Genomic DNA, 14,659 nt, shown 5'->3' on the forward strand with positions numbered 1-14,659 from the left:
ATAACAGAAATATTCAGACTCTTTGCTGGGAGTAAGAGAGTTGATATAGTAGCTTTTGCACAGGTCAAGAAAGAAAATTATGTTGCTTAGTTTGGAAATGAGAAGAGTATGAGAACAAGTATGGGCTGACAAGCAGAATCACAGAAAGAGACAGTAAAGATGAGGCAAACAACTGTGCATGCCAGGTGTCAAGGAAGCGGGTAGCCAGGGTGGAGGGGACTCAAAAAAGAAAGTGAGTTATTGAAAGAAGCCTTTTAAAAGAATGGGTGCAAAGCAGATCTGCTGTTTACTTACTATTGAAACTGGAGCGAGGGAGAAAGAACCATGCTCCAAACTGAGCTGCTCTTTTCATTTGTTTGTATGGCATCAAATGTGTAAAGTCACAGTTGGAAGAAGATGGCTTGCTGTTCTAGGCATGGAGATCCTATTTCCATACACATTTCTCTAGACCCATTGAAGTTCATAATCATGAGTTATCAAATCACATACAAAGATCAAATCAAATACTGAAATATGTAACCAAGATCTGCAGCTAACTGTCTTCTAAAATATTTCCATGAGCTTGATCCATGCTGCTTATAAAATGTATTTATCCAGTGGTTTGTGCTTAGTTATAAATTAAAATGCACTGTGAACAGATACGGTAATGCTGGGATACTTCAGTCTGTCCCACGAAGGATACAATCTGAATAAGAAGACCCCAAAACTTCACAAAAATTTTCTCTCGGGAATAAAAGAATAGAAATTATCAGTTACTAGTGCATGACCAAACATTTCTCTTTAACATCTGGGAAGGAAAAATAGTTTAAAGTTAATAATAAAATACTGTCACATTGTCTTTTTAAATGAGATGAAGCATTGCTGGTTTATGATGTAAGATGTACAACACTAAATGGCTGAATTTCCAGAACTGCTAGTTCTGCAGTTTACCAATTACACACTTCAGAGAACAGAGAATTTTTATTAAACATGCTGGAGCTGCTAATTAGAATACCAAAGGCCTGAAAATTGGAGAAGAATTCAGAAATTGATAGAAATTTTGTATGGTCAGCAACTGTCAGGATTTCTGTTAAGAATAGCAAAGGTACTCACAAAATGTAGCAGATAACTCCTATACTCCACATATCTGTTTCATATCCAATAGGTTCATAGTTTATAACTTCTGGAGCCACAAACTCAGGTGTCCCAAAGAGAACTTTCAGAGAACCTGCATTTTCTGTGAAGAACAAAAGAGAAAACCATTAACTGCTCCATGCAGATTTTTAAAAACAATTATTCCCCAGTAACAGGAAAACCAGTTTTGCCCTCATATTTGTGATTTTGTTAAAGATCCTTATCAGAAGAAATAAATGGTGCCTGAACTGCTATTTTCTTAGCTGATACATGTATAGCAATAAAGGATTATTTATTAAGCATCCTCAAGCACACAGCACTGTACAAGGCACATAGTAAGAAGGTTCCTATTGCAAGGGGTTCCCACAAGACCAAGTCTAAGAAAGAGGAGAACTTTTATTCTTAATTCAGACTTGGATGTCCTGAAGTACAAAAGTGTTTGAGCCTCCACCACTTTAGCAGTTGCACAAGAGGATTTCAGGATTCCGGTGTTAGAAAGAAGTTGAAGTTTTCACAAAGTATCTAAGATTTATCGGAGCTCAGAGGTCTGGATTTTATGGTAAAGAGAAAGAGTAGTGATAAAATTATAATGATAAGAAATAACTATTTTAATCCAAGACATTTTTTATAGTTCAAACAGGAAAGAAAATCAATACTGGGTTGCATGCCTCTGAAATTTGAAGTGGCACAGGTCAGTGGTGAAACAAGAAAAGCAGATGATGTGCACCTGTCAGATCACTACCTTGTCAGTAAAACTGGGCTTGAGCCTGCTCTCAAAACCAGGCTTGCCTACAAGCAAAGTGGTGAAAGGGAACCACGAATGTTTAGTCATCAGCTGCCACTCCAAACTTTTATTCAGCTGGCCTGTAGCACAGGTGTCCTGCATTTGGCTCTACTTAAACACAGTGTGGATGCTTTTAAAATGATCTACAAGGAAGCTAATGCTAGCAATACGAGCTGAAAGAGTGAGGTTATGGGACGCACGAACTTGCTCTTCATCTTTCTTGTGCTGACCCACCACTATTGCTCTCCTGGAAAATACAGTGATAAAGATAGAATAACAACCCATACAGAACCTAGTAGTGCCAGTTTGTGCTGCCAGTGTGCAACTATGAGTGATATGTCTAAGTTTTAGTCATAGCGTGAAACATGGCACAAGTCATTTAGATAGAAATTATTAGGCAAATCTCAATGGGCTAGCTCATTTTTGTGAAAGCTCATTCTAAATAAGATGGGAAGAAGAAGAAAAGAATAAGCGAGGTCAGGAAAGAAACTAAGGAATAGATTAGGGACTGGGAATAAAAACAATGCCAATAAAAATTTTGTGTTATAAAAGTATAAAAATGTTGGGAAATAAATTGTTTCTGACTTGAAACAGGCTTGGATTTAGGTTGGGAAACTCTTCTCCAGTCTACACATGTGCCTGAGCAATCAGTATTTGCCTTAAGTGAGATTCATTGCATTATGTTTATCTTTTGTGCAAGAGTAGCATCCAGATTAGGCACAGTAGAATGACATAGTGAGGAACTATCCCTCTCCCAAAGAGATTACCATCTAAACAAAACAGATATGAATGGGAAGAAAAACAGATGTAATAGATTCCAATGCTGCTCCTGTTAAGGTTACCACAAGTACAGAGATTTGCAGCTCTATAATCAAGAGGAAAGCTTAAAAAACCTCAAACAACAGCAGATCAAAGTTTTGACAAGAGTACAACAGAAGCTACTTTTCCACAACATGGAATCTTTACAGAATTTTTTTTATTTACCAGAACTTCCTCTACCAAGTTTTGCAATATAAATGCTGATCCCAATACTGACTCCACACCTACAGTTACCTCTGTTGAAAGCTGTTAAGTCATTTCATAAAATGTAATCATACACCTAAATTAGTACTCTTTTGAGGTAGGCAAATCCCCAATTTACAAAATGAAAATTGAAGGATATATGGGGTCAGTAAGTTGCCTAATGATTGAACAGCATGCTTGAGGCAACTTTTAAGCACCACCACAGTAATTCACTCACAGTCATGCTATGTTTCCCATGTGAAACCCTTTTTGCTCTGCTTAGGTATGCTGATAGTAAATAAATTGTGGAAACCTCATTTTCACGTTAGTCCTGCTTTCAGAGACCCCTCAACGCAGAGAGTATCCATTTCTAGAGACAGAAGCAGACAGAAGAACGCCTGGGAGCAGCCCCAGGGAATCACCTAGATCCTCCCATGCAAGTTCACCAACATCAAGATCTTCCTGCCAGATATCTGACTAGCCTTTAAAAAGCACATTCAAAAGCTATTCCACAACATCCCTACAGTCACATAACCAGAGCTTTCTTACCCCCAAAAGTAGGATCCTTTCCCTAATACCAATCTAAACTGACTTAGCCTAAAACAAGGGCAATGTCTTCTCCACAGTGGCAATGAGGAGAAATCACCCTTCCTTTTCCAAGCACAAACAGGAAGCCTAAGACCCCATCTTCCCATTTGCCTTCTTTGTAAGGTCAACACCCTCTTTTTTTCCCCCAACTGTCCTTATGAAAAATGACTGAAATTTGTCACAAAGAACCTATTTTCTAAAAGCTTCATCATGATCATGCAAATCTCAGTCTCAGGTTTTCACATCCAAGTTTGGAGGCTTTTCTGTGCACTGTGTAAACTACCATGAGCCACTGTGTATGCAAAAGGCTGGTATATGAAATGTGGTGCCCATAGGTCAGAGAAATGTTTTTTTGAAAACATGGCATTTGAGTGCAAGCATACGGTGTGAAACAACTGACACAGCATTTTCTGTGTATAAAAGAAAAAAGAAAAGAATAAGACCTTTTCTGTGCAATAATATGTCAAATCTTTACACAGATGTTTACAAGCTTAGTACACATGTAGGATCTGTGTTTGGATATCCCTTAGTTCAGATAGAAAGCTGACAAGCTAGCTGGAAACTGTTGCCGACACTGTGTATAATCAACTGATTAAAAAAAAAAAAATCTTCACAGTACTCAAAACCCATTCTCTTTTCTCCTCAAGAAGTTTATCTTAAACAATTTTCTACATGTGTTCCTCAGCACACCAAAAAAGGTCAGGAAAATATCCAGCTGCAGCTTTGGTATTTCCTGACAGTGTAAGAGAACTAATTAGCTGCAGAAGATGACTGCAGAAGGAGCTGATCCTAATTTCTTTAAAACTGATCAAAACACTGAATATTTAGAGGCATTGGTTTGCACTAGTTACAAAAAGTAAATCTCAGAAGTTGAAGTGCAAAATCAACCACTGTTCCCTTCAGCAGTCCCTTGGTTGAGCGGTTTCTGCTCAGAGTCAGGTCCACAGTACAAGGGCTCCAAGCCCACATCTGTCAAAGGCAAAGTGAATTTGACAGCCAATTTCAAAATCACAAGGCTTGAAGGAACACAAGTGGAGGAACGTGCCCTCAGTGCACCGCATAAGACAACTGGCAAGAAGAGGGCACTTCATGAAAAGAATTTTTAGCAATTTTTGTGAGTAAATGAAACAGTAAAAATTGTTTTTTACTTTTGGAAAATGTCTCAACCGAAATGTTACAAACATCTTCATGATTAACACAGTGCTTTTGCTTTATGGGCATGGAATGGGAGGGCACTTTCTCTTCCTAGGGAAATGCCACACACACCACATCACCCAGAACGGCAGGCTGATGAAAGAAACAGCAAGTACCTATAATGTAACTTTGCAAAAATTGGCAATATATTAAGCCAACTGAATGTACAGTATTGTGAAATCAAAATCAGTGTCAGTGCCCATAGCACTCATCCTTCTGCATCAAGAAAAGTTATATATAGGTTACAGATTTACTACATGTGGCATGACTGCAGCAGCTCATAAGCTACTGTCAGCTGTGCAATATACAGTGATGCCACAAGATTAACAGAAAAATGGAAAAGCTGATGGATATGAACAGGCTACTGAAAAGATGATCTTCCTTTTTCTAAATGTGGGTGTAACTGTGGTTTCTAGTTAAAAGGGTAGTTGAAGAAATTTCTATAAAAAGGCCATTCTGTGGTTACATTCTATCTCCTGTTGATGAAATCCACTCACTTCAGCAGTAAATGTATCTTTCAGGCTGACAGCTGGAACATCACGGGATGAAGTCTTTCACACCCCTCTGATAACACAAACTTCAGCACTGGAACTTACTTAACAGTTCATCTGTTCCCTCAACAAGAACAAAATCCAGTTCATGCTCCCAGAAAACTATTGGCTCCATACTGGTGAAGGAACATAAATGGCAGCGATCTCTTTTTTAATGAATGAAATAAATACCTTATCTCTGAGTTCACAGTGTCTGTGTGACCAAGATTCATGTAATACCCTTTTGGAGTTGAACGTCATCTAAAAATCTGAAAAGCAGAGTTCTTTTCCCCTTTTCATTCAACGTACCATTTTTGGTTTGGTTTAGTAAAATTATATTCTTGGGTATGCAGTAGTCTGTTAGTTAAGTGTCAAAAGAAGGAGGAGGAGCAGCATGTAGGCAGATAACAAAACCCAGAAGGTTGTAATTCCAAACTGTACTCTTACAAAAATCATTGTTCTACTTTTTAGTAAGTATTAAATACTTATTTTGTTTAAAGAGGGAAGGCAAAAATTACAACTAAGAATCTAGCTCTGGGCCTTTTAGTATAGAGAGTAGCAATTCCTGAGTTGTCCCAATCAATTCAATGACAGAAGAGCTGCAAATCTCAGCTCTCCCAGTATAACAGGTTCATAAAGTATTTTAGCTCCTTTTAATTCCTGGAATGATTTTTTTTCTCTTGTGAAAATACGAGATTAAAGAAGATCAGTGTGTGATGTTGGTATTGTTTAACACTAACAAACACAACTGGAGGACAGCTTTTTAGAGCTGAAATAACACTGAGCAATATGAAGACAACAATCCTCCAAGGTCTTTGGCTTTCAAATTGCAGAGTATGTTGGAAAGCTTAGTCCAAAACGTATGATAGGAAGCAGCTGAAAACAGCTTAGGAAGCGGAGGAACTTGTCAAATGGAACTTTTTTTTCCTCAATCCCATTGTTTTATTTTTAAGTAGTGCTATTATATTAATAATTTTGAACATGACCAAAACACAGCTCTTTATGGAATTCCTCCCATGTTTAACATGTACAACAATATGCTGCTGTTTAGGATAAGAAATGATAAAACTAATGGGGAAGTGTAAATTTAATGTAATTATCCATATTTTAAAGTCTTTTAGAACATCACCTTCACTCCTCCTGTTATAAAAGTTTCAAGGATTTGTAGTATTCATGAAGATCAAGGTTTTGTTCTTTTTTTTTTACAGTTAGAGAGTTAGCGTTCTATGGTTTCCTGTAGTTTGTTAACATTACTAACTACAGTGTATTTTACCTTGTAGTCTGCAGGGATACTCCGTCCATAGAAACAAATAGGTAGATTGTATACATTTCACTGCAAACTCCTCTGAAAGATGAGGTGCCCTACTCTCACTCTTAAATGTCTTATTTTCCCCTTTTCTATTTTTTCCCCAAACCAGAACTATTTATATGAAACATATTTATTTACTCTTTATCATGAAATAATATAACAGTAAGTATGAATTACCACCTGTCCTGCCCTTTTCCCCATGTCATACTGAAATAGGCAGAAAAGTCATTACCTAATCTTCTTGCAAGTCCAAAGTCAATGAGTTTGATACTTGTACCAGTCTTGTTGACACACATAATATTTTCTGGCTTCAAATCCAAGTGGACAATACCCTGCTTATGGATGTACTGAACTCCTTCTGAAATCTGCTTCATATATTTAATGCACTCTCTTTCTGTCAGTTCAAAGTCTTCATCAATGATTCGTTCAAAGAGTTCTCCTCCAGAAACCCTATGAAAGACAGAATAAAAAGAGGACTTCTGTAGCTTTTTTCATTTTGGGACTAATCAAACTAGATCCTTTACACAAGTAGAGATAGTTCAAACTTGCAATAGTCACTTCAGGATGCAATCTATGTTTTGTAGTGGCATTTTCCATACAAGGATCACACAGGAAGAATCACTTCTTGTATGTGGTATAAATCAATAGGTTTTTCCATTCTGAATGTCTTTCCCAGGTTAGGACTGTGAAACACTCACACTGTTATCCCAGGCGATAGGGATGTAGCTGGATTTACATCCTGTCTTTAGGATTCAGCCACCTGCACCTGGCAGTAAAGCGTGTGTGCCGTGTGATTGTCACCTCACTGATGTGTTTATAACACTGTTCCAGACTCTAAGCTCATGTTTCTCCCTGCTTCCTTCCCTCCTATGCTCCATCACTACACAAGCGCAGATAACATAATTTAGAAATAAAGAAAACTAAAATACATGGGATGGGTCCCAGGAAAAGAGGACAAAACTTCTAGTAGATGAGCAAAAATTTGGGAAGAAGAGAGACTGAGAGTGACAAAGAAGGAAGAATTGGCTGAAGAATGGCTGAAGAAGGAAGAATTGAAATTATATGGTTAATTGGAATGCAAAGCTCAAAGGGTAAATTACCGACGCAGGTGAGCTCAGAGGGAATTTCCTCCTTAGCTGTGACAGGACAAGGGTATAATTCACAACTCTTTCAGTGCTGGTATTTTTAGCTGAGCCATCATAACACTCCTTGTAGGTCAATTCCATTTTTATGCTTATTTAAGATGTGAAATAATTGGACTTTCCAGGGTAGAATCTCCTGGACTGAACTGTTTGTGGAACTAAAGTGGGACATTTTAAACCTAGATTTAATAAAGCAAAATGTAAGTTGTGGTTTGGCTTGGTTTGGTTTTTTTTTTAAACTCTGAGTAATCACTCAACTGGTTTATCTGCTTACATCCAAAGATGGGAAATACTTTTCTTGTATGCGGTGGGTGAATGACCCATACAGAAAGGAGCAAGTGGTGAAGAGCAGCTTTGCTTTTAGAAATCTGTTCTAAATTAAATGCTCTATGGTCTTCATCTGACTTAATATTTTGCAGCAGTCATGCTTATTGCCAAATGTAATTGCAGATTTCAGTTACAGAAGGAAAACACACAACTGAAAACTGGCCTTGCAGTGTTTGCAGGTTGTCAGATATATGATTATATCCCTTGTGTACTAAACTGAAATTGAAACATCTGGAGTTCTGGACACATTTGTTGCTTTGGCTATAAGATTTCAGAAAATATATAATTAGAAATGCTACTGCAGTTTCCTATTGACATGAAAATAGTAAGAATAGAATAAGCTTGACAAACTGAGAGGTTACATTGGTTTATAGCACATTTGTAACATAAAGCTAATAATATGGCTACAGCTGTTGAATAAACAGCTCTGCTAAGTCAGGGATCTAGTATTTTGTTACTTCAGTAAGACATTAACCAGCATGGAGATGTATATGAAAACATCTGCATGCAAAATGTTTGTATCTGGAGCACTCTGCAATTCCAAAGGATAACCATCGTAATACTAAAAAGTACCTGTTGTTTTTTGACCATTTAACACAGAAAATGACAACTTATTTTTACTATAAAAGTGCCATACTTTTTAGATCCCTAAAGTGCAAAATTTTCAGAAATAGTACCATTGTCTCAAGCACCACATTTTAGCATATTATTTGGAAATTAACTACTGTTAATACATCTACATGCTGTTTTTACCCTGGGACCTCTAGACACTCTGGTAACATCATTAGATTAAATTGCGATTGCATTTATAGAATGCATATTTTTGCATTTATGTCCTATACCAAATCCAGTTTAATTTTTGGCAGGTTAGGAAGATGAATTGAACCAATGCAGATTAGGTTCTATGTATGCACAGAAGGAGAAGCTGGCTTTCTTCAAACAGTCACAACTAGTTCAGAATCTAAATCTCTCATTCTTTTCTGAATTCTCCTCTTTTCAGTCTTCTCTAGATGAGGTCACAGGAGAAAATATTCATGTCTACAGAGTCACAAAATACACATTTTAAAAATATTTTATTATAAGGTTCTGGTCACGGAAGAACAGTGAGAAGAATCTACCTTGGAGTTGCCCAGGCAAATACTCAACTGCATTTTAATAAAACTCCCTTAGAAAAAAAAGAGAAAACCTCAGTGATTTGTGCTGACTTAAATCACACCAAATGAATGGATTTTACTGCTGAAATTTTGCTTTAATAATCTTAATTTGCAATACAATAATCTTCTTCTGATCGATGTCAAAATAAACTGACTATCTGAAGTATGTAAAAACTTTAAGGCACTTAGCTCCCAGTGCTGAATGCCATTCACAACATGCTACTATTTTTTCGATATTCTTTTCCCACTGAGATGCTTATCATGGAACGAGTACATCACTATATTTGAAAAGGAAGTGCCTGAGATTTGCCCCTGACTTCCAGCAAATGGTAGATGGGAGTTTCCAGGGAAGAGCACATCAAGTGATTTGAATCATTATAGTGTTTGATTTTAAATGAATGATAAAAAATTCTAAATTTCTTATAAATATGAAATCAAACTATATAAAATAGTGGCATGGCAAATATTAAAAGGAGAGAGGGTGAAGTTCAAAAAGTTATAAGAAAGATATGGGAATAAAATTAAAATAAAAAATTTAGGACGATTATCAGGAAGAAAAATCCAAAGCTGCTCCTCATCAATACTTCCAATCTGAAAGGAGCAGGAGCTGCTAAATTCCAGTCACTGCGAAAATCTGGTTTAAAAGGAGACTGATGGCAGGTGAGCTTGATTTATTTGAAATCCACACATTTAGACTCTGATGAGAATAAAGAGAACAGCTTGGACACTAAGAATTTTTGAAGGTATTTCCCACAACTTCTTCGATACGCAAAGAAACATTAGCTTAACAGCTAAACCAGAAATGATCCATCAGCGGCTCTCTAACAATACAGGTGCGGTTGCCATGCTGGGACTGTGTCAGCTGGGTAACGTGTGACAGCACAGAGGTTACCAAGTCATCTGACACGCAGGTGTCACACAAGCAGCTCACTGCCCAGACCTGCTCCAGCGCAAGGACAGACTGCTACTGCCTGCCTGCGCGCTGCTTTAAGAACCCCTCCTCCTACGGCTCTCGACACTGTGGAAATTTCAGTGGAGGGGTTCAAAAGCCTGAAAAGGTGGCCACCCCAAACTAAAATCACAGCTGAATTAGACTGGCTAATGAAACTACTTTGAATTTGATCGCACTTTTCTATATTTTTAAAAAGTAAACCCCCTTTGTTGGCAGGGGGGAACTAATGGAGTGTAAAGCCATATGCTATTCAAAACTCTTTATACATTTCCTTATTTTCCATTAGGTCTGCCAGCTCCTCATTCCAAGCTAAGTAGGGCTCCCTTCCCTTACCGTCATCAGCTTGCTCAACTGTTGAACCTGAAAATAAAAATGCCTTCTTGCACATAAGTTCCAAGGTTGAATAATGGAGATCCAGTCTCTCAAATACACTAGTGCAATAGTAGTTTGCACATAATCTAGGCAAGCGCCAAGCAAGCAAAACAGACGTATAGTCTCTTTTGCTTCTAACAATTTATATCTTATTTAGCACTTCCAGCCAGCAAAAAAAATGCTGCTTCTTGCAGCAGACAGCACATGAAGTAGATGTGGCAGCAGAACAAGTGACTGATGTAACTTTTTGGGAAAAACATCAGCACAGATCAGGATTTCATTTTCTTTCCAGCTGCTACTGCCACAAGTATGGGATTCACACTAAGCAGGTGCGTTATGGCTGATGTAAACGTTGGTCATGTTGGTCATTATTTTTTTTGAAGTCTGACCATTACTTTCCATCCCATGCTGTGCAGATTCTTTTCTTATAATGAATTCTGGTGCATGAACACATTCTGAACCTTCTTTTTTCTGCAGGTAAATATCTACTATCTTTAAATACAAAGATACCCAAGTCACAGCCCTGTGAGATGCTTTACAGCAATGCTTTTGTGGTGCTTTTCTGCAACTTCCTACAGTGGTGTGGCATAAGTAGCTCAAGGCAAACAATTTCTGGGAGGTAAAACTAAGTGTTGCTATCATACTCAGCAAGAACAAGACAGCAACATAGGCTATCTTCAAATTCAGCTTTACTTAATTGTATAGCTTTGGACGAAGAGTGCAATGACTTTCAAGTAAAGGAGAAATTCCCTTCTACGACTGCTACACCTGGACCATCATGGAGAATCTTGTGTATTGACATTAAGGGCAGATCAATTAATGTTTAATTAGCTTTTTTGGGGGAAACAGTCAGTGTAACCAATCTTTCTGCATCTACTCGTCTAGATTTAGAACATTCACTGGGTTCACCTGTGGAGATTTTTTAGACAGCACTCTCTTATTATAAATAAATGTTTTGCAATCAGAGTATTTATGTTGTTGCAGGAAAAACACATCAGACTAGTCCTTTAAGGACTTTTAAAAATATAAAAACTGGATATAGCACTTGATGAAAACTAAAGTGTTCCCAATACCTCTTGGGTACTATAAATTTGCCTGGGTGAATTTTTCATGGAAATTCAACTGTTTTGTTAGAGTGTAGCTTAGATGTTTGCATTCTCAAGCATATCTTTCTCTCCTACTATCTGTTGTGCACCAACATTCAATTCTCTGCAAGAGACAACTAATCAGTGTTTAAGTGAAATTTGACACAAGCTTCTTCAATACATGTTTAGAACTGCCTAAAGAAAAAAATATTTTTTCTCCTCCTTAAACATGTTTTTTGTTCTAAATGCAAGCCCAAATTGCAGCTAACTTTTTTTCTCTCCCCTCCCAAGCTGGCAATAAAAGAGTGAGCTGCAGAAAAACACCACATGTACTTGATTAAAAACAAACAAACTAGACAATAAAGACTGTAACACATCTTCACTGATTTTTAAGAGATACAACACAGATTCATTTACACAGTTTAAAGAAGTTGGATAAATAATTGGAAAAACTTGGAAGATGCGAAAACCATCCAAACCCTGCAGATCCTGAAGCTTTTGACAGTCCCATGTCTGGGTAAGTTGCTAGTTTTGTATGCACAACTATTTTCAACATTATTAGCTTTCTAAGTGTGATCTGCTTTATACTTACATTTCCAAGACCATAACGATGTTGGCTTTTTCTTCAAAGGCATCTACACATTGGACAAGTTTTGGATGATGTAGACAGTTCATGATGCTGATTTCATCCCTTATGTTCTCTTTTTCTTTAGCAGAGTATGCTTTGAAAAATTTTCCTGCCCAAACTTTTCCAGTCTTCTTTTCAACAAGCCTAAAGACTTGTCCAAATTTCCCCCTGAAAATATATAACTATTTCTATAAAACGTTTTTGCAGTGTATGGGCCACCATGAATAGCAACATTTGACTAACTATTCCAAGCGCAACCACTCCATTCTGAAATAAAAATGTCTTCATATCAAGTACTGTTCTGTACTGATTTTGTGCAGAGTAATCTGCAAGAACTTTTGCATGAATACCACATTTAGAATAGCCCGCTATTCCAATTAGCAAGTTTTATGTAAGAAGATTCAAAAAATGGACTCCTACCAGGCTTTAATTCATGTGGCTCAAGTTCCTCTGCACACAGTTTTCTATAGGTCATACACCTCTGAAGGGGCAGCAGATAGGAGACATCTCAGGTATAGGATATAGGTGAAATCAGAACCTGAATGCTAGAGGCTTCAGTACTATTATTTCACATGGCTGCATTTGTACAATTCTACCTCTGTGATAAACATATCAAGATTTGTTAATGGCAGCATACAGGATCCCCTGGCCTTCAGCACCACCAGCAGCACAAATTGCTGAAAGATTATCATGGCACGCAATTCACATAACCACGAGTTTGAGCACTGAGAAACACAGCCAGGCTAATCACTGACCTTCACTGAGCAATACTATTAATGCTCTTGGGATTATGACCACTGTCAACAGAGATTCTAGCCCATGGGCAGGATAATCTTATTACCACTAATGGATATAATGGAAATGCAAGCACACAATGTGTACCTTTTTTTCAGCTAGCTTTTAGAACACTGAACAACGAATGAATCCTCTAGCTTTATTCATTTGTGGGCTCCATTTTCCTTGCCAGAAATGCATGTAGTGCCTATTTAAAATCATCAATTAATAGGAATAAAGGATCTTTATGGAGTGGAGGCCAACATATGTTAAAATCTATTTTTACTGGAACAGAGGAGCCCAGCTGGAATGTTGAAAGTGCAAGACACCGTCAAAGAATGAATGCACATGATCTTTATAATTGACTGGTAGCCTTGAAAACTCCAAGTCTTCAAAAGCACAATACAGTACTTACGATCCCAGTCTTTCTTCAATATTATAGACATCTGAAACTTTTTGTTCAGTGTTGATAGTGACCGTCCGATAGTTGACCTCTGTTTCTTTCCCTTCTACAAATAAGTATTAAGGACCATGATTAAAACCTCCATAAAACACGAATTAAAACCACAGATTTGCATTTGTCCTGATTAAAATATGAACTTCTTACCATCATCAGATAGCTCCACTTCATCCTCTTTAAGCTCTATGATGAAAATAAAAAGACATGAAAAACTTATTATATAGGATATTGTACTTACACAAGCTGGTCAAATTATTCGCAGTAACATGGGCAACTGGTAGACCCTATGGCTACGCAGCAAAAAGCAGTCAGGGAGTTTGTGCATTAGCTTCATAATTAAAATCTCTTCACCACTTCTGCATGACTATTGACTACACAATCGCAATCTGGTCACCATTTCTTAATAAATCAAGTTCATGGGTTTTGCAATACTTGTGCATTGCACCTGCCTACTAGAAATATCAGCATACTGAATCAGTTCAAAGCCATCTAATAAATAGCTTTAGGAATGCCTTAGTGAAATAGAAAATAAATTGAAAATATTAAAATCAATAACAACACTTCTGGTTCAGTGACAAATACTTTCTGGCTTCCCTATGCATTTTTTTGATTGCAAAGCCAAAAGTAAAGCAATTTGTACATGAAAAAATTTCTTGCAAAGCATCCAGACAAATTTTTCAGACTCAAGATGACTAGAAAATTTGGACAGCTTGCACTTTCCTGAGCATGGCTGAATTTTGAAATCACTGAGGTCCAAACAGAATCTCAGTTCTGCATGCACACTCAAAGGCAGGCAGTGATGTTGGCAAGCCCAGTGATGTAAGACAGAGTAAAAGCTGGCCCAAATGTCTTGATTTTCATTTTTAATTTTCATGTGCATGAACTGTCAGTAGCACCACTTTGTTGTTCCCTATGTTGCCTGCAGGTATGAGGGGAAAGAGGTTGTAGCTGGAATGTTGTTATATATTGCTTACACTGCTTGGGCTTGCTCCTAAGACCTGTGGCTATGACCAGTAATTTGAGAAACTGTAAAGGCAGTTGCACAGTGACCTGTATAATTCTCCCTTTAGCTGCTGAAGCTGCACCTTGCCATCATAGAGTGCAAGCCTAATGAACTGATTTATCCCCACTGTGTCAACAGATTTATGTTATGAAACATTAGTGCGGTACTCTGGATGCTGTTAGGTGTTTTAGAGTATGGAGTTATATGCAGCGGATGAGAAGAAAACAACAGAAAAAAAAAGG

General features: G+C 37.5%; 1 protein-coding gene across 6 annotated transcripts in view; it reads right to left on the reverse strand.

The window, feature by feature from the left end:
• MYLK (myosin light chain kinase) overlaps window positions 1–14,659 on the reverse strand; it is a 224,632-nt gene that overhangs the window by 14,998 nt on the left and 194,975 nt on the right. For all 6 annotated transcript variants that reach the window (XM_052792708.1, XM_052792704.1, XM_052792705.1 and 3 more), the window contains 5 exons: window positions 13,562–13,597; window positions 13,370–13,463; window positions 12,145–12,348; window positions 6,753–6,970; window positions 1,093–1,216 (listed from right to left, as the gene is read on the reverse strand). In XM_052792708.1, coding sequence (XP_052648668.1) covers window positions 1,093–1,216; window positions 6,753–6,970; window positions 12,145–12,348; window positions 13,370–13,463; window positions 13,562–13,597 — 676 coding nt within the window. The remainder of the gene's footprint in view (window positions 1–1,092; window positions 1,217–6,752; window positions 6,971–12,144; window positions 12,349–13,369; window positions 13,464–13,561; window positions 13,598–14,659) is intronic.

Source organism: Harpia harpyja, chromosome 7 (assembly GCF_026419915.1).
Source record: "Harpia harpyja isolate bHarHar1 chromosome 7, bHarHar1 primary haplotype, whole genome shotgun sequence".
NCBI classification, from domain to species: Eukaryota; Metazoa; Chordata; class Aves; order Accipitriformes; family Accipitridae; genus Harpia; species Harpia harpyja.